General features: G+C 43.1%; 1 protein-coding gene across 1 annotated transcript; it reads left to right on the forward strand.

Annotated features, from left to right (window-relative positions):
* The first annotated feature begins 325 nt into the window (after nucleotides 1-325).
* Nucleotides 326-18867, forward strand: kif20a (kinesin family member 20A). The gene is made up of 19 exons (XM_083634289.1): nucleotides 326-372; nucleotides 2730-2903; nucleotides 3024-3152; nucleotides 3725-3844; nucleotides 5535-5673; nucleotides 5854-6029; nucleotides 6184-6286; nucleotides 6683-6895; nucleotides 7591-7702; nucleotides 7831-7905; nucleotides 8032-8175; nucleotides 10232-10400; nucleotides 10896-11045; nucleotides 12311-12450; nucleotides 13551-13653; nucleotides 14696-14897; nucleotides 15868-15959; nucleotides 16120-16257; nucleotides 18073-18867. The coding sequence occupies exons 2-19, from the start codon at nucleotides 2736-2738 to the stop codon at nucleotides 18430-18432; spliced, it is 2733 nt and encodes a 910-aa protein (XP_083490415.1). The 5' UTR covers nucleotides 326-372; nucleotides 2730-2735; the 3' UTR covers nucleotides 18433-18867.

Below are 18867 nucleotides of genomic sequence, written 5' to 3' on the forward strand. Positions count from 1 at the left end.
CGCTGATTCGTTTATTACATTACAACAATCGACGAATACAAATCCATTACACTGTCACCTCGTTTCGGGGGATTAGGACAGATTGCCACTACACTACAAGGCCATGTGCATTTGTTATGCCTTTTAAACACAAGGCAGGAACTAATGAATGCCGTCTTTGTTCGAGGGGGGAACGTTAGACGGTGCACCATTTTTTCTCACGTGGAAGCTGTAGCCAATTGGAGAACAGCCAGCGCCAACTGTAGCCAATCAGTGGACAGTACAGTGGAAGCGCGATGTTCAAAAACCAACGAACCCACTCGCCACTCCAGTTAGACTGGTTGGACTCGGCAGTGTATTATAACCCACAGTTCTCTGCAACCGACAAAGACGGTAAGTTATAGATTTGCCGGCAAGTATTTCTAGTTTTAGACAACTAGCTGGGCTCAACGTCCCTCTCAAGCGTTGAGGTAAGTTAAACTGTGTCAACGTTAGACTCGCTGCGAGACTCAGCCGGTTTCTCATTCAATCTGATCTGAGGCTGTTAGCTTCAAGGTGTGTCGTTTGCAAGGTTAGCGTCGTTAGCTAAATGTAAACGTACCAAATGACGTTAGTTAATCAGCTGCTTGCCACGCTAAACACTACAGTGATACAGGCTATCGTAACCACATCGATTATAACTTTTTTTTAGCGGAACTGTGTTGTCACTTGAGCTGCTTTACCAAGCAGTGACGACACCTTTCCGACCGAAAGGGGCTAACTAGCTAACGCTATGTGCTATGTATGCTATGCTATGCTATATGCTCAACATTGGGATTGTGTGTGTGTGTGTGTGTGTGTGTGTGTGTGTGTGTCGTTACTTGAGGGGAAAACTGGTGTTCCCACAGGTCATTGAACGTTTGTGAATTTGAGAAATAAAAATCAAGGCATTTTTTTTCTATTTCACTGCGTGAATAGAAGGCAAGAACCACATAGTCTGCCATCACTGTAACACAGCACCGTTGAGAAGTGTAATCAAGCCTCTCTCTCTCTGTGAGCTTCTGTAAAGCATGCTAGGTTACATATTTTGTGTGTGTTGTAACAGTAATTTGACCTTGATCCATGACATGTCTCAAACTATGCCGTGTTGGGTCCTTGAATTTGAGGGAACTGGGCCTGGAAAGTAATTTAATTTAACGTTTAGGCACTGTTAACAGGAAATTGCGATTTTGCGATCGCAATAATCACCATTTCACAGCCATTTGCAGTTGCGCCACATGTTATTTATAGGATATTTATGGTAGTGATCCACTACCTTCATTCCATGACAGCAGATGATGCCAGCTGTGTATCTTGTATAGTGCTTTAAGCACACTGATTGACAAGCAAATTTGAAAATTAGACTTCATATCAAAAAGGTTGCCAACCCCTGGTCTAGATTGTGTTTTCTCAACATCTCACTAATGATCTTAAGGGCTCAGGTATGAATCACAAATATTTCATGACACACCTAGCCTGGTAACCAGCCCCAATGAATCCTTGGGGAAATCAAAGATTCCTACATATCTGGCAGAGTAGGCTATTCTTTCAGTGATGCTTTGTCAATCATTGTGTCTAGGGATGCACAATGTATCGGCAATCATATCGGTATCGGCCGATGCTGGTCATTTTTTAACATATCGGTCATATCGGTATCGGTCAGATGTTGCAATGTTAATATCGGTTATCATTATCAGCCAAATTATTCACGTTGATATGAAATAATGCAGTAAATCTAGGATTTATGGGCTTTTCCAAAGGCTTTGCAAATAAAGAAATGCATAACTTTTTCAAATTCAGTGTTAACATGTGTTTTTCAGTATGTACAAAATGTGATGATAATAAAAATGTGGTTTTATACAGATCATATCAACATCGGTAAATATCGGTTATCGGCCATAACAGCAATGTTAATATCGGTTATCGGCATCGGCCAAAATTTTCATATCGGTGCATCCCTAATTGTGTCCCACGTATTTAGATTCAGGGCTTAACATTAACTTTTTGAGGCACTTGTTGTTCGAAAAAGCAAATTTACCTTTCACTTGTCCAAGCACAGAAGTCACTTGTCCAGGTAAAAAAAAAAAATCACAATAATTTACTTTTTTGATTTTGTTTGCGAAGGAGGGCTTTCTCTGACAGTAGGAAATTGTTGAAGACTATTTGTCTAAATTGCCTCGTCAGTCATTTAAAATTTAAAATGTAAATTAACTTATCAAACAGACTTCACAATTCACTAAGTTCTTCTGGTAGATTTGATGTCATGTTTCACAAAGCAGAATGAAAAATGCTGGGTCACTAAATATACTTGGGTTAGTCTCTCACGCCAGACTGTCTCTTCTACATTCTGCAAATGCACCATAAACAGTCTGTACTTCACCCACACAGAGCCTGGTCAAAGGAAGTTCAGGGGGGGAACGTTTCAGACCGGAGGAAGTTTGAACCGATGCAGGTGATTGTAGAAATACGAGCGGATGTCCCGCCTTATTTCCAGCTTGTATTTCTCCAATCACATCCCCTATCATCGCTCATTATTTTCCCAGATATATATCCAGTTGTCGCAGACGAGCCTTGATGTCGAGCCCTGTTTTGATTGTAGGATATATCAGTGCCAGTACCTAGCCATAAGGGACAAAAGTGAGTTTTACATGCAACCACATTAACTCCTTGGCTCCCAGCCAGGCATGAACACATCCTTAAAACTAAATGGACCCTTGCCTTCTCTGTAACAGGTAGGCATGGCGTCGTTTTTCACATCACCGTGTGGATCCCCATCAGACGACGAGGAGGAAATTGCTGTGTTTGAGTCTACAGCAGCAGATCTGGGAGGCCCGTCCAGACCCCGTCTGCCCGAGATCTCCATCATCTCCCCAGGCCTGGGAACCCAGCCTGCAATTACAGAGCCGGTGAGAATATGGAGTATAGATGGCTTTGCAAGGATCCTCTGCAACAAGTGATTACCAACACTTTTTGACTTTTTGTATACATGAGGACACTTATTAACAACTGTTTTCTTCATGTTCTAGAAATCAGCAGTGAAACCTGCATTACCAAGACAAGGAGGGCGCAGCGATGATGGCAGCAGTGAGAGAGTGAAGGTTTATCTTCGCATCCGGCCACTTACTGAGAGGGAAAGGGAGACAGGAGAAAATCAGGTGAGTCTAAACTAGAGATGTAACGGTATGAAAATTTCACATCACGATTATCGTGACCAAAATAATCACGGTTATCAGTATTATCACGGTTTGTTCAAATGTACTGAAAGTGAAAATGTTCCAAAAAGTACTAATACACTCACAGAAATCATTTCACCAAGTTTTATATTGAAAACTCAGACCCAAAAAGGATTGATACACTCACTGAAATCATTTCTCCAAGGCTGCACGTTTGCATCTGGGAGACTGTTGCCAACTTTGGTTGATGATGGATGGTATTTACCATGTTTTTCAAAGCACTGTAATCATGGACATGGTAACACAGTACCATGGTTTTAATGATAATGAACATTTTAAACGGTATGTTATTGTAAGTAATTTTATCACGGTTATCATTAAAATCGGTTATCGTTACATCCCTAGTCTGAACCATCCTACTTCATTTTCATTTTGTAGGAATCAGTATTTCCTGTGGGAGGCGATTTTGCTTCTCAGACCCAGTTTCACTCCTGGCCCCCAGCTGAAAGACATTAAAACACTTCCTAAAGATTTTCCCTCTGCTCATGTTTTAGGGGTGTGTGGATATCCAAAATGAGGAGACCCTGATGCTCAAAGCTCCAAAGGACTCTCAGAACATGAGGACTGCAGAGAGGGGCATCACCCAGAGCATTCACAAGTTCAGCTTCTCAAAGGTAGTGAACACACACTTATGGAGGACATGCATGGGTGGCAGAGCTCAGTCAACTAACTGATTTCAGTCAAACGTTAATTCATGGGTGGCAGAGCTGTGTCACATGTCAAATGAGTGTTTGCATGCTGCAAATATGAATGGTGGTCAACCTAGAACCTGGCCTGGTTAAAACCATCCAGATCCGTGAACTCATATTCCGTTTCATTCCGTGCATCTGTGTGGACTCTGAGCTGTGCACAGTCATTTAGCCAGTCCTTCATCTGTGTGGACTCTGAGCTGTGCACAGTCATTTAGCCAGTCCTTCATCTGTGTGGACTCTGAGCTGTGCACAGTCATTTAGCCAGTCCTTCATCTGTCTGGACTCTGAGCTGTGCACAGTCATTTAGCCAGTCCTTCATCTGTCTGGACTCTGAGCTGTGCACAGTCATTTAGCCAGTCCTTCATCTGTGTGGACTCTGAGCTGTGCACAGTCATTTAGCCAGTCCTTCATCTGTCTGGACTCTGAGCTGTGCACAGTCATTTAGCCAGTCCTTCATCTGTCTAGACTCTGAGCTGTGCACAGTCATTTAGCCAGTCCTTCATCTGTGTGGACTCTGAGCTGTGCACAGTCATTTAGCCAGTCCTTCATCTGTCTGGACTCTGAGCTGTGCACAGTCATTTAGCCAGTCCTTCATCTGTGTGGACTCTGAGCTGTGCACAGTCATTTAGCCAGTCCTTCATCTGTGTGGACTCTGAGCTGTGCACAGTCATTTAGCCAGTCCTTCATCTGTGTGGACTCTGAGCTGTGCACAGTCATTTAGCCAGTCCTTCATCTGTGTGGACTCTGAGCTGTGCACAGTCATTTCAGTGGGTGGAAGTAGCCAGTCCTTCATTCCTTCAGCGGCAGCCAATCGGCGTCGGATCCAGTCAAATCCAAATCCACTCGGAATAACCTTTCCGCCGAGACCCTCCGCTGTTGCATACTCTGTTCTTGTTTAATTGTTGTTATCGTGTCTATTTCTGCAAATAACTGCACTTATGGCTGTTTAAACTCGACAAACGTTGACATTACTGCTCGACGCGGAGAGCCATGGAGGCATCCATTACTGTCAACTACGAGGCAGGTCCACGATTGGCCCGTTTGCGTTGTAGATTGTGAAAACGCCCCAGGGGCAGAGGCCAGACGGTCTTGGAAGAACGAAACACAAATGTGAGTTCATGTGACCGGATGGTTTACCAGGCTACCTAGAACCATGTTGTGTTCAAAATGGATTGATGGGAGGGCAAAACCCCAAATTGCCACAAGGGCCCAGTTAAGACTATTTTATTGTCTTCTGTCAAACAAGCCTGAGCTTGACTGCCTACCACCCATCGACCAATCCCAAAACTTTTCTGGACCACATCAACCCATTCTGTACACAAGTACTAAAGTCAACAAGCTGTTTACTTCACTAGAACATCCATCGATCCTCAAGCTGAGAACAGCTATCACAACTACTGCGTTGTGAACTTACAGTATGCTGACACATACAGTAACGATGATTATAGAACAGTTGCTCCCAAACACAGTAAGCTACTAACTGACAGAGGTAACGATTACAAAAGTAATAATATATATTCAAAACGGTGAACTAAAATGCTCATTATATTCATTCACAAAGGACACAAAGATGAAGTATTTTTCATTTAAAAATTGTTACCGTCCTTTGTAGATCTTCGGGCAAGAGACCACACAGCAACAATTTTATGAATGGACGATGAAGAAGATGGTGAAGGACCTGCTGCATGGAGAGAACACGCTCCTCTACACTTATGGTGTCACCAACTCTGGAAAGACTTACACCATTCAGGGTGACTTTTTATTCATTGTACTCCACTCAGCATTGATAATACTTGGAGACATCATTATAGAACTCTGTTGTCTTTGACGCACAATGTTGACATTATTTTGTTGTAGATGATGCAGGTCTAGATGTTGGTAAGCTAGTGTTGGCAACTGACCTCTTAACCCAGTGACGTTCCTACCTGCAGGTGCTGGTGAAGAAGCAGGCCTCCTGCCCAGGGCTCTGGTGTCTGTGTTCATGCAGCTGCAGGGCCGTCTCTACGGAGCCTTGGATCTCAAGCCTGTCATGTATCAGGATGTAAGGCATCTGCAGCCCGGTGAGGTCCGGGCGGAGGAAATCCGCAGAGACTCTCTGCTCAGAGAGGTGAACAGGAAAACTACCAATCAAGAGCTTTCATTGTTCTCGCTCTCATATGGTTTCTTGTCATATTGTTTTAGCATAAACCATAGAAATTGATTGACAGAGTGCCCTTTTGCAGATGTGTTGTAATGTAGTCGTCTTAATGCGTTTGTCATAGGATGAGTGCCTGGCTTCTCGTCGAGGTGGTACCAGTTCAACCTGGGATAGCGGCGTTGGAGGACTCTCCTATGCTCCAAGTAACATTGTGACCCAACTGGATGGTGAGGTGGAGGATAATTTGAGTGTTACGTTACAGTGGCTACATTTAGAAGCAGCCTGCAGCTGGATGATCTCTTAATATATCTAAACAAAGCCAGCCAAAGTGTTCCAAATATGATTACATTTAACAATGTTTGTTTTTGATTGAAAAATAATTCACATTTCAAGGTATATTAAGTAAGAATCTTTGACATAAAATCTGAGACGCTAATTTGTACTCATTGTGTTTCTAAATAATCAGTCAAGACTTAGCCTTTGGACCGCCATGCCAAAAATGGGAACGCCTGCTCTAAGTAACAGTCATGGACACGGTGGAAGACGCTTCCATTACTTACCCTGCAACTGAAAGTCTCCTCTTTTGGATGACCAGTCATTAATTTGAGATTCTCTCCCTGCAGACTCGGTCAGTGTGTGTCTGGAGCCGGACAGCCTCTCCCACAGTGGAGGGGATGACCTGGAGCAGGGGGTGCAGTTCTCTGTCTGGGTGTCCTTCTATGAGATCTACAATGAGTTCCTGTATGATCTGCTGGAGGCCCCGCCCTCCCTGCAGCCTAGGAAACGGGCCACACTGCGGCTCAGTGATGACAAGCAGGGCAATCCCTATGTGAAGGGTAACACGGAATAATATTTATACTACATTAAACGGTTTAATTAGTCGATTAAGCTACATAATACAGTCAATTAATTTAAAACTTCAGAAGGCAAATCCCATTACCCATGAACTTCTTTCATTTAATGTATGGCACACTTCATTAAGCAGGAAATGGCTGAGAAGTTGTAGCTTTCTTTCGCTCCCTCTCTTTCCGCACTCTACCAGAGTTCTGACACGCTCGCTTTGGCTTAGTTTCACCTTGGGTTATTTCTTTAATAGGACGTTTGCTTAAATTGTCCATATGCCATTTTCCATTGCTTGGCTTTGTTATGAGTTTAACATTTGTCCATTTAGCGTGGGGTGATATGATGGTTGATTGCATGAGCTCGTGTGCATCTTGTAAAATCTGGCTACTGCTTGCTAGCTGCAGGGAGTGGATTTACTTAACACATCTTATGTTACAGCTTTCAGTCTATACATAAGATATGCAACCTTGTCAGGGATGCAAACTAGTCACTTTTAGGTGACAGTCAAATATAAAATAGGGCACTCAAGTGACTGATTTGTGAGTGGTTTTGTTGTGTCTGCCCTGGTATGTCACCTTTTTCACTCCATGAGTTTGCGTCCTTTCTTGCTGCACACCCCTTTCCCCCCCTTCATCGACACTAACTACCGTATATCATCATTGTGTGCTGCTTCCTCTTGTTATAACAGACCTCACCTGGATCCAGGTCCGTAGTGCAGAGGAAGCTTGGAGGGTTCTGAGGGCCGGACGGCGTAACCAGAGCTTCGCCAGCACCCACCTAAACCAAAACTCCAGCCGCAGGTAGGAGCCCATTACAAAGTAACAGCTGTAACAACATTTGTGTTTGTAACCCCCCCCCCCCCCTATTTTCAGTCAATTTGGTTTATTGCTACTTCAATCTCTGTTCATAACATAATCCCTTATTTCAGCCACAGCATCTTCTCCATCCGCGTCCTGCATGTTCACCCCGAGGCAGATTCAGGCCAAGCCTTGCGAATCAGCGAGTAAGTCATCTTCAACTCCTCCCATGTCCCCAGGTTTCAGTTGTCAGGTTTTGGGCCCAGGTGTGCTGTGTGTTTTGTAAACATGATAATGGAGCAGTGTCTCTTGCTGCCCCCCACCCCCTTTAGACTGACTGTGTGTGATCTGGCTGGTTCTGAGCGCTGTAAAGACCAGCGCAGTGGTGAGAGGATGAAGGAGGCCAGCAACATCAACACTTCCCTCCATACCTTGGGACGCTGTATTGCTGCTCTGAGGCACAACCAGAACAACAGGTATGCTCTTGTGATGAAAATGAGAGAAGGAGCAGAAAAAGTGGAAGCAAGCAAGCTCAAAGTCAAAATAGTGATCAACAGTGGAAAAAGGCGCTTCTTGGTTTCTTATTAGATAAAGATTTAATGCAGAAGTGTTGGTACACAGGTAACCTGCACAGGTTTACAATACAATGTACAACTTAAAAAAATAGGAGACACTGGCAAGAGCAACGCGTTTCAACCTCACTGGGTCTTCGTCAGGCTGTAGCAGCTGGGCGTTGGCTACCGCTCCTATAATAAAAGGGGCATACGTGGCAACAGGTGAGGTGACGTAGCATGCGGAAGGTGGGTCTGACACAGCAATGACGCAAGAATATAGAAAGCAAGGCATAGACTACCAGGTCATAGAAATATATGAGTGGAAATAACAAGGCATATGGAAATGTATATAGAAGTTATATATAGTCTATATTAGGGATGTCCGATATTATCGGCCGATATTAGCATAAAAAAATCGATATCGGAAAATATCTGTATCGGTTTTCATGCCGATATATATATTTTTTTAATACAGGGGGAGTCTCACTGAGAGCAATGCTCTCTTTTTCAGGAGCTCCCTCTTCATTCACACACACATTCATACCTGGAAGCTGACCAGTACAACCACAGTCTGATCTGTTGGCCACTGAGCAGCTCCACTGGAGCAGTTGGGGTTAAGGGCCTTGCTCAAGGGCACCTCAGTGGTGGTAATGAGGGAAGGGCAAGCGCTGCCTTTTCACTTTCCCCACCCAGATTTATCCTGCCGGTCCCGGGGATTGAACCGACGACCTTCTGGTCACAAGCTCGCTTCTCTAACACTTACAACTTTAACACAACATGCATATTATATATTAAACTCTTCAGCTACATTAAGCTACATTATGTAACTTGTTACGTGAAATTTTGGTGGAAAAAAAGCCCGCTTATATCGGTATCGGTTGATATCGGTATCGGAAATTAAGAGTTGGACATTATCGGATATCGGTAAAAAAGCCAATATCGAACATCCCTAGTCTATATACATTTCCATATGCCTTGTTATTTCCACTCATATTTCTATGACCTGGTAGTCTATGCCTTGTTTTCTATATTCTTGCGTCACTGCTGCGTCAGACCTGTGTGCCACGTCACCTCACCTGTTGCCACATATGCCCCTTACCTTATTATAGGAGCGGTAGCCATACTAGCCAATGCCCAGCTGCTACAGCCTGACGAAGACCCAGTGAGGTTGAAACGCGTTGTGTTTTTCTTGCCCATGTCTCCTATTTTTTGAACTTGTACATTGTATTGTAAACATGTGCAGGTTACCTGTGTACCAACACTTCTGCATTCAATCTTTCTCTAAAAAGAAACCAAGAAGCTCCTTTTTCCACTGTTGAAAATGACAGAAGAAAATGCAGAATGAGTGATCGTATACTAAAACTTTTAACCATTTTACTGACTATTTGAGTGCTATAATCACTCGGTAGATAAATAAGTTATTTGTGAATAATTGTATCAAATTTTTTACGTTAATATTCACATTTAATACACTACTCAAAAACCCATCAAATACTATATTTAAAAAAAAATCAAAAAGCTTTTTGAATGCACATGAAGATTTGAGTTAATAGCACAAAAATATCAAGTGGACCTTGTAATTAGTTTTTCTTCTTTGTAGCTATCAATGTGATTCTGTCAAAAGAGAAATTCAATATAAAGGGATGCAGTTCTATTACACATTTTGATTGAGAAAAAGTTAATGCTGAATCCGCTACAACGTCGTATGACAGTACTTGCTCCTACCATTACCAATTACCTGAACAAGATAAGTTACATAATTTTAAATGTTTGTGATTATAATAAAGGTATCATAAATCTTCACATGATAGTCCATACAATTTTTCCAAGACTATGTTAGGTGCTCTTGTTTCCCCAACACCGCTTGTCATTGTTCTGCATAGTATAATGAGAAGATCAGACAGATTTGGCAACAAGTCATCTTGGAGCTGGCTGTTTTACTAAAGATTCTATTTTGGACCTTCTGATTGGCCCACAGGTCACGCCCCCCTCAGGTGGTGCCCTTCAGGGACAGTAAGCTGACCCGGGTGCTGCAGGGCTTCTTCTGTGGGCGAGGAACCTCCAGCATGGTGGTCAACATCAACCCATGTGCCTCCATCTATGACGAGACCCTCCAGGCCCTCAAGTTCTCTGCTATCGCTACTCAGGTAAATATCACACTCTTGTACAGCCAATTGCTGTGGTTTCACGGTCGCTGATTAGGCTGTTGGCTAGAGCTGTGCATCTTCACTGATCTCACGATTCGATACGATTCGATTATACAAGTCTACGATTCGATTCGATTATACGATGCATCTTAAATCGATGCATCACTTTTTCCGCAATACATGATTTATTTTTTCTCACTTTCTTTTTTCTCACTGTGTGGCTACTTTTAAAATAAAAGTGCATTTGGAATTGCATTGTATTATGATCCATAATTAAAATAAACAACTGCATGTACCGGTACTTACATTCTATTTTATTTGATTATTAAAAAAAGAAAAAAAAAGAAAAATTAAATAATCGATTTTTGATATTTGTTAATCGATTCAGAATCGTCCTATTAAGCATCGCGATGCATCTCTGAATCGATTATTTTCGGCAGCTCTACTGTTGGCAGGGGTCAAATAAAGACATTTAACCCCTGTGTTATCTTTCAGCTGGTCCATTGCCCGAATACAAAGAGCAGAGTGGCATACATCCTGTCTCTACTGCGTGAGCCAGCACCACATTCTAATGACAGCACAGTGATGGAGGAAGACGAGGACAGTGATATCGAAGATGGAGAGATCACCATGTTGGATACTGAGGTAACATCCTCTGGAAAGTGGGATTTTATGTTTGTTTTCCTTATCTCATCATGTTCAACTCTCCTTCTATATAGAGATATTTTCCTCACTGACTAACTGATTTCACCTTGCTCAGGCTCTGCTGCAGGCCATAGATGTTTTCCTCAGTGACTAACTGATTTCACCTTGCTCAGGCTCTGCTGCAGGCCATAGATGTTTTCCTCACTGACTAACTGATTTCACCTTGCTCAGGCTCTGCTGCAGGCCATATATATTTTCCTCACTGACTAACTGATTTCACCTTGCTCAGGCTCTGCTGCAGGCCATAGATGTTTTCCTCAGTGTCTAACTGATTTCACCTTGCTCAGGCTCTGCTGCAGGCCATAGATGTTTTCCTCAGTGTCTAACTGATTTCACCTTGCTCAGGCTCTGCTGCAGGCCATAGATGTTTTCCTCAGTGTCTAACTGATTTCACCTTGCTCAGGCTCTGCTGCAGGCCATAGATGTTTTCCTCAGTGTCTAACTGATTTCACCTTGCTCAGGCTCTGCTGCAGGCCATAGATGTTTTCCTCAGTGTCTAACTGATTTCACCTTGCTCAGGCTCTGCTGCAGGCCATAGATGTTTTCCTCAGTGTCTAACTGATTTCACCTTGCTCAGGCTCTGCTGCAGGCCATAGATGTTTTCCTCAGTGTCTAACTGGTTTCACCTTGCTCAGGCTCTGCTGCAGGCCATAGATGTTTTCCTCAGTGACTAACTGATTTCACCTTGCTCAGGCTCTGCTGCAGGCCATAGATGTTTTCCTCAGTGTCTAACTGATTTCACCTTGCTCAGGCTCTGCTGCAGGCCATAGATGTTTTCCTCAGTGTCTAACTGATTTCACCTTGCTCAGGCTCTGCTGCAGGCCATAGATGTTTTCCTCAGTGACTAACTGATTTCACCTTGCTCAGGCTCTGCTGCAGGCCATAATGTTTTCCTCAGTGTCTAACTGATTTCACCTTGCTCAGGCTCTGCTGCAGGCCATAGATTTTTCCTCACTGATTTCACCTTGCTCAGGCTCTGCTGCAGGCCATAGATGTTTTCCTCAGTGTCTAACTGATTTCACCTTGCTCAGGCTCTGCTGCAGGCCATAGATGTTTTCCTCAGTGTCTAACTGATTTCACCTTGCTCAGGCACTGCTGCAGGCCATAGATGTTTTCCTCAGTGTCTAACTGATTTCACCTTGCTCAGGCTCTGCTGCAGGCCATAGATGTTTTCCTCAGTGTCTAACTGATTTCACCTTGCTCAGGCTCTGCTGCAGGCCATAGATGTGTTGAAGACCGAGGTGCTGCGCCAGCGGAAGGAAAAAGAGTCTCTTGAGGCAGATGTGCGGGAGCAGGTGGTCTCTGAGATGATGGAGGTCATCAATGAAATGCAGAATGACTTCAGGTGTGTGTATATGTTTTAAATCATTTCATATCAGGTAAGCTGTAGTAGGCTGCTAGTAACAGCCACATCGCTCGGTTAGTTAACAACCAAATAACGTTAAATAATGTCATTATTGAGTTGAACTGATTGGAACGAGGACATCATTAAAAATGCTCGACTTTGTAGTGCTCTTCATAATCAGGTAAGCTGCCTGAAACTGTAGGCTGCTGCAGCCACATCGCTCGGTTAGTTAACGACCAAGTAACGTTACATAATGTCATTATTGAGTTGTGTGCATTATCAACATAACAATATATCTTTGCAAGTTACAGAATAATTATCTACGCTATCCCCAGTTATAAAGGAATGCACGATATGTATTGCTGGCCACTAGGCTTGGCCAATTGACAGCGCCAGTGCGTATGGGTCTGTAAGACATATCCCAGTAAACAACGTTAATTTCGATGCATAACATTGCTTATCACTAGGTGATAAGCTGTGGTAGTAAGCCGAAAACTGCATTTTAATACTAAAATCTAACTGTGTCGCAGATGGGCACAGAGCAGTCCTGACAGCGGGGCTTTTACACAGTTCTCAGTGTCTGTCAATGCTGGCCTCACGGCTTTTTGCCTACACGATGCGCACGCAGCTCCAATGTTGACAGCTGTATAAGGGGTCTATAAGCAGTGAGGGGGCGGGACTAGGGGCCACCTCAAATTGTTCAATAGACCCTTATCACGGGGGCCATTTTGTGTCGAAAAGGCAGGAAAAACACAGGTGCAAGCAAAACACTAATGAGGGTTTCCAACTTCCAATCATGGAAGATGGAAACCCTCATTAGTGTTTTGCTTGCACCTGTGTTTATTCTGCCTTTTCGACACAAAATGGCCCCCGTGAGAAGGGTCTATAGCCAAGATAAGAGCAAACGTAAATGTATTTCTCTAATGGTAGTTAAATTGACAGTGAGAGAAAAGTAACCCACTGGCTCTTCAACCTCTTTGACATCTTACTGACCTAGAGTTGCATACAAATTCCATTTTGCTCATGTTTTCATTGCCGGTAGATGGGTATGAAAAAGTTGAAATGAGTGCTAAGCTGTGATTTATTTTCCTACCCCTTAGTCAAACCTTGGAGACAGAGAAAGCTCTAATCGAAGAGGGATTCGAAACCAAGATAACTAACCTGCAGAAAAGACTGAAAATATACTACAGCCAGGAGCTGGAGGTGAGAGAGCGAGACTGTGTACAAATGACAAAATATTGGCCACATTCCGATCAAAATGCTTTATTTTGAATGATGGAGTTGGATGTATCACCAATGTGTTAATATGGACTCGCTGCATTGTACTCTGAATATGTCTACAGACAATGCACATGCTCAGTGTAAAACAGCCAATCTGCCCAATGCTCATCCATTTGGCTTGCATTCAGGCAATATCTCTTCCTGTGGCATGGTTTCAATCACATGTTTTGCTCTCCACTTACAAGTTGCACACTCATTTGTGTCCAGAAACAATGTTAAAATATCATAAATAGAACATTTGTATGAAATCTGTCCACAAATGTAAAACAATTATGAGTTGTTGTTGTTATTATTCCCCCTCTCTAATTCTACTGTCCATGTAAACGGTGCTTATGCACACATACAACTTTTAAATACAAGGTTTAATCTCTGTTTCAAGCACAAGTTGGATATAGTTACAGCAAGAAGATTCAGAGATCGGTGATTCTACCATAACACACCCGATGCTCACTGTCTAAATAGCATGGCAGCCAAGAAGATATATCTTTATTTTATAACATAAAAGTTAGTTTTTTTGCCTTACAACGGTCTTAATTGACAAGAGTGAGTGAAGGTTGGGGCTATCGAAGAGCCACCAGCAAAACGGGAAACTATCTTTTTCATTCACCACCGGTCAAAATGTCTGGTGGATTGCAAAAGTCAACTTTCATTATTTTAGCAGCCGACTGATGACCTGCCAAAGTGTCTGGTAGAACAGACAAACTTACCAGCTTCAACCAAAGTATACCAGCATTTTGTCTGGCACCTTGGGGGCTACTTTTCCTTCCTACCCTGCCTTCCCCATAGTGTAAATTTGTATTATGCTTGCTTTCAGTAAAGGTGGTTAGATATTTCTAGTTTTCAATGTTTGAGTCTTCCGTGTTGTCTGCTGTTAGTGCTGTTAGTGCTGTTTTTGTTTCTGAGACTTTCCGTGTTGTCTACTGTTTTTGCTGATCTCTTCCATCCCGAATCCCCCCCCCCTCAGGAACGTGATCAACAGATTGAAGCTTTGACTGCTGAACTTGAGAAAACGAACGCGACTGACCCAGCCTCCACATGGGTGCCACAAGGAGAGCTCGAGGGGCCTCGGCGTTCTCAGCGCATCGCCGCTGACAGAGCACCAGAGTTCAACAGATCACAGGATGAGCTCGCTCAGTGCCGTGCTGAGCTGTTGGCCAAAACACAAGGTAACGTCTGTCACAAAGAACGGACTGGCCTAGTTAGTTTGCCGTGTGTTGCTCCTTGAAATCCTTGAAAGTTTGTGAATTTGAGAAAGAAAGCATGGCCTTGAAAGTGTTTGAAAATGGCCCTAAATGGGTCATTGAAAGGACTTCAATTTATATATTTTGTGCAATAATAGAAATTGGAGTTCTTTTGATTGATTGATTTTTGTTTAGTTAAAGGTCCCATCTTATGTAAAACAAGATTTCCTTGCTTATTTGATTGTGAAGGATTTGGTCGTGCTATATAAACACCATGGAAGTCTAAAAAAACATGGTCCCACTCCCAGATAAAGCCATACCAGCCACGTAAGGAAAAAGTGCCTCCGAACAAGCCATTTTGACTTCAGTGATTTTGTGACATCACAAAGTAACACTCATTTCATTTACCCGCTTACAGCGCTGCCTCGCCAACTGAATGTGGAAGAGCAAACCTTGTTGTCTGTAGCATAGCTGTGTAGAATGGAAAAAAAATACAGAAAACAATCAACTGCACCAAAGATGGATCTATCCCAACAGATTATCTTATTTGATCAAAACATCACATCGTTAATGAGGGGAGAGACATATACATACATAGAGAAGTCCCACAGAGGCTGGGTTTGATCTTTTTTTGCAACATAAATCATAACCTTGTTTTTAAAAATGCATGAGACATGTTTTATACAGTTAAAAATAACATGATTTAAGGTTTAACTCACACATTCTAGCCTCTCTCTTTTTAATTGGCTCTGAGCTTCTGTAAAGCCTGCTAGTTCTCATTGTAAAATTCTTGATCCGGGTCTCAAACGATGCTGTGTTAGGTCCTTGAATTTGAGGGAAGTAATTGGGCCTGGGAAAGCCTTGAAAAGTCATTGAATTGAATGTTTAAGAAGGTGTAGGATCACTGGTTATTGATGACACTTGGTTAACCATGTCGCTCCACTTTCCTCTACAGCGCTCACAAAGCTGGAGATGCAACTGACGATACCAGGGCCGACTGGTAGCCTAACCAATGCTGCTGACCGCAAGCTGCAGGAAAGCCAACGGGTCAGGGAAACTTCATAACACTGTTTTTGCTACATTTAAAGTATTGTCAACTTCACCGAGTGTGGTTCTGACTTCAGTCTGAAGTCAGCTGCTAAGTCAAGTCAGAACCCCACTCTCTGAATCAGAGAGAGTGGGGCTCTGACTTGAGTTTTTCTAACAGAACCTCAGTCAGCTGCGGCTAGACTTGCAGAGGCTGGGCCTGAACCTCCAGTCCGGGGAAAGAGCCTGCTGCCGCAACACAGGAGGAGAGAGGCTGCGCCGGGCGTTAGCAGCTGCAGATCAGACACTAGGCAAACAGGTACAGCACTCTTCAGATCAGACACTAGGCAAACAGGTACAGCACTCTTCAGATCAGACACTAGGCAAACAGGTACAGCACTCTTCAGATCAGACACTAGGCAAACAGGTACAGCACTCTTCAGATCAGACACTAGGCAAACAGGTACAGCACTCTTCAGATCAGACACTAGGCAAACAGGTACAGCACTCTTCAGATCAGACACTAGGCAAACAGGTACAGCACTCTTCAGATCAGACACTAGGCAAACAGGTACAGCACTCTTCAGATCAGACACTAGGCAAACAGGTACAGCACTCTTCAGATCAGACACTAGGCAAACAGGTACAGCACTCTTCAGATCAGACACTAGGCAAACAGGTACAGCACTCTTCAGATCAGACACTAGGCAAACAGGTACAGCACTCTGCAGATCAGACACTAGGCAAACAGGTACAGCACTCTTCAGATCAGACACTAGGCAAACAGGTACAGCACTCTTCAGATCAGACACTAGGCAAACAGGTACAGCACTCTTCAGATCAGACACTAGGCAAACAGGTACAGCACTCTTCAGATCAGACACTAGGCAAACAGGTACAGCACTCTTCAGATCAGACACTAGGCAAACAGGTACAGCACTCTTCTGAGCCTGAACTGAACGTTGATGTTCTTCATCTAACAGATGGTTAAAGCTTCTCATGTGTTCTGGAAAACACTGGAAACTTTGCCAATAGAAAAAAAAATGCAGAAAGCTAAACGAAAAAGAAGTGTTTGAATTGATATGGTGCCTGTAGGCATTTGATCGTGTAAAATTCCACACAACACAAAAGTCACAATAAGTCAGTCAGATCAGACTATTTACATTTATGAAAGGAAAACATCCATTTCCAAGAAATAAATAATACAAAAAATAAATAGAGAAGATCCATTTCAAATCAAACTTTACAGTATCTTTAAAGATAATTCATATTTGGAAGCCTTCAACACATTTCAATTAAACAAAACGGCTACAATAGTCTTAGTTGATCATGCTCAGTATGACAGAAAGTAGTCTTGTGTGCATCTCTGCATCTCCCATTGTTTAGTTTTTATTCTTGCTCACTTTGTTTGAGGCATATATAGTCCCACTTTATTTTTTGGTTAAAAAGGGGCTGATTGTAGAAGCTCATTTGTTTTCAGCAGCAATTACTGGTCGCTATTTTCTGATCCAAAGTGAAGAAACAAGCATCTGTTATTTGTGTAGTTCGATAGTAAACAATTGTTTTACCTTGTTTTTCTCCCACTACTCTCTGCACTAACTACTTTGACTCACAATAGCTTTAAAACTAAATCAAGGGTTCTAACAGCTACACTGGGTGTGAAAGAAAGCATGTGCAAATGCATGATTTAAGAGTGAAATTTGGGAGTTGCAACACTTTGTTTGGACAAGTTCAATGTTGATACTCTATCAGGTGACAAAAAGTAGATGTTTAATAAACTATCCCATGCCTATTTGATGCATCTCCACAGGCGATGTAACCCTAACTTGGCCCTTTTTCACTAATACAAAGAGATTTTCACTAATACAAAGAGATTCACCATAGCGCAGATATTAAATCCACTACTTTTCACGCAATTATTAGCATCACTTGAAAGTAACTAACCAGACTTTTTAGTGACACATTATTAGGCACTTCACTTGCTGGGAAGTTGAGTATCAACACTGGATTATCTAAATAGTGTGTCCTTGCATTTTGCCCTGCCTCCTCTCTTTCGCTCTCACTCAACCTTGCACCCTGTTCTTCACCTTCACTTCCCTCTCTCTGGCCCTGTCTAACTGTTGGCTGTTCTTAGGACCATGCCCTGGTGGAGCTCCAGAACAGCTTGCTGCTGGTCAAGGCTGACCTGAGGCGTAAGGCAGAGAGCCTGGCCGAGATCCAGGCTGGCCGGGCCCAGCTGCCCCCCTCAGGCATCAGTGCCTCTGCTACACCCTCTTCTTGCAAGAAGAGGGGCTGTGGGGCTAACAGTGAGAACCAGCCTCCAGAAAAACGGCCCTTTTACCACTCTATCTTCCCCACGCGCACTCCATCACGCAAAAAGAACACTCACGAAGAACGAAACCTTACCCCCTACTCGTGTATCTTGCGGTCCCGCCAACAGTCTCCACCTCCCAGCCCCGCCCCCACCCCCCGTAGTCTCAGGGGCAAGTACTGATTTCTTGGAAGCTTTAGAAGCAGTGTTCTTATGTTTGGAATTTATGCAAAAACAAAATCGTATTCGCTGGCAACTTTATGATAGATTGTATTCTTCATTGTATATAATTGCAGTTTACAGGGCCATTACCTCACACCAAATAGTTGTATGATGTTCTAATGACTATATTATAAAATATAGTATGCTTTAAAAGGGGCTGCAGGACTCTAATGGTTGGAGAAGTTAGCTTGGGAGAAGAGTGCTGAGTGGCTGGGAAGGTTTGTGCAGCAGAAATTAATGATCTGCTTTCTTCTTTGTTGACTACTTCTGTTGAGGTGCCCTTAAGCAAGCTGTTCATACCTAACAGCTCCAGTTGATTTGTTAACCACTTCTGTTGAGGTGCCGTTAAGCACGCTGTTCATACCTAACAGCTCCAGTTGATTTGTTAAAGGAACA

Source organism: Poromitra crassiceps, assembly GCF_964638095.1.
Source record: "Poromitra crassiceps genome assembly, chromosome: 1".
Taxonomy (NCBI): domain Eukaryota; kingdom Metazoa; phylum Chordata; class Actinopteri; order Beryciformes; family Melamphaidae; genus Poromitra; species Poromitra crassiceps.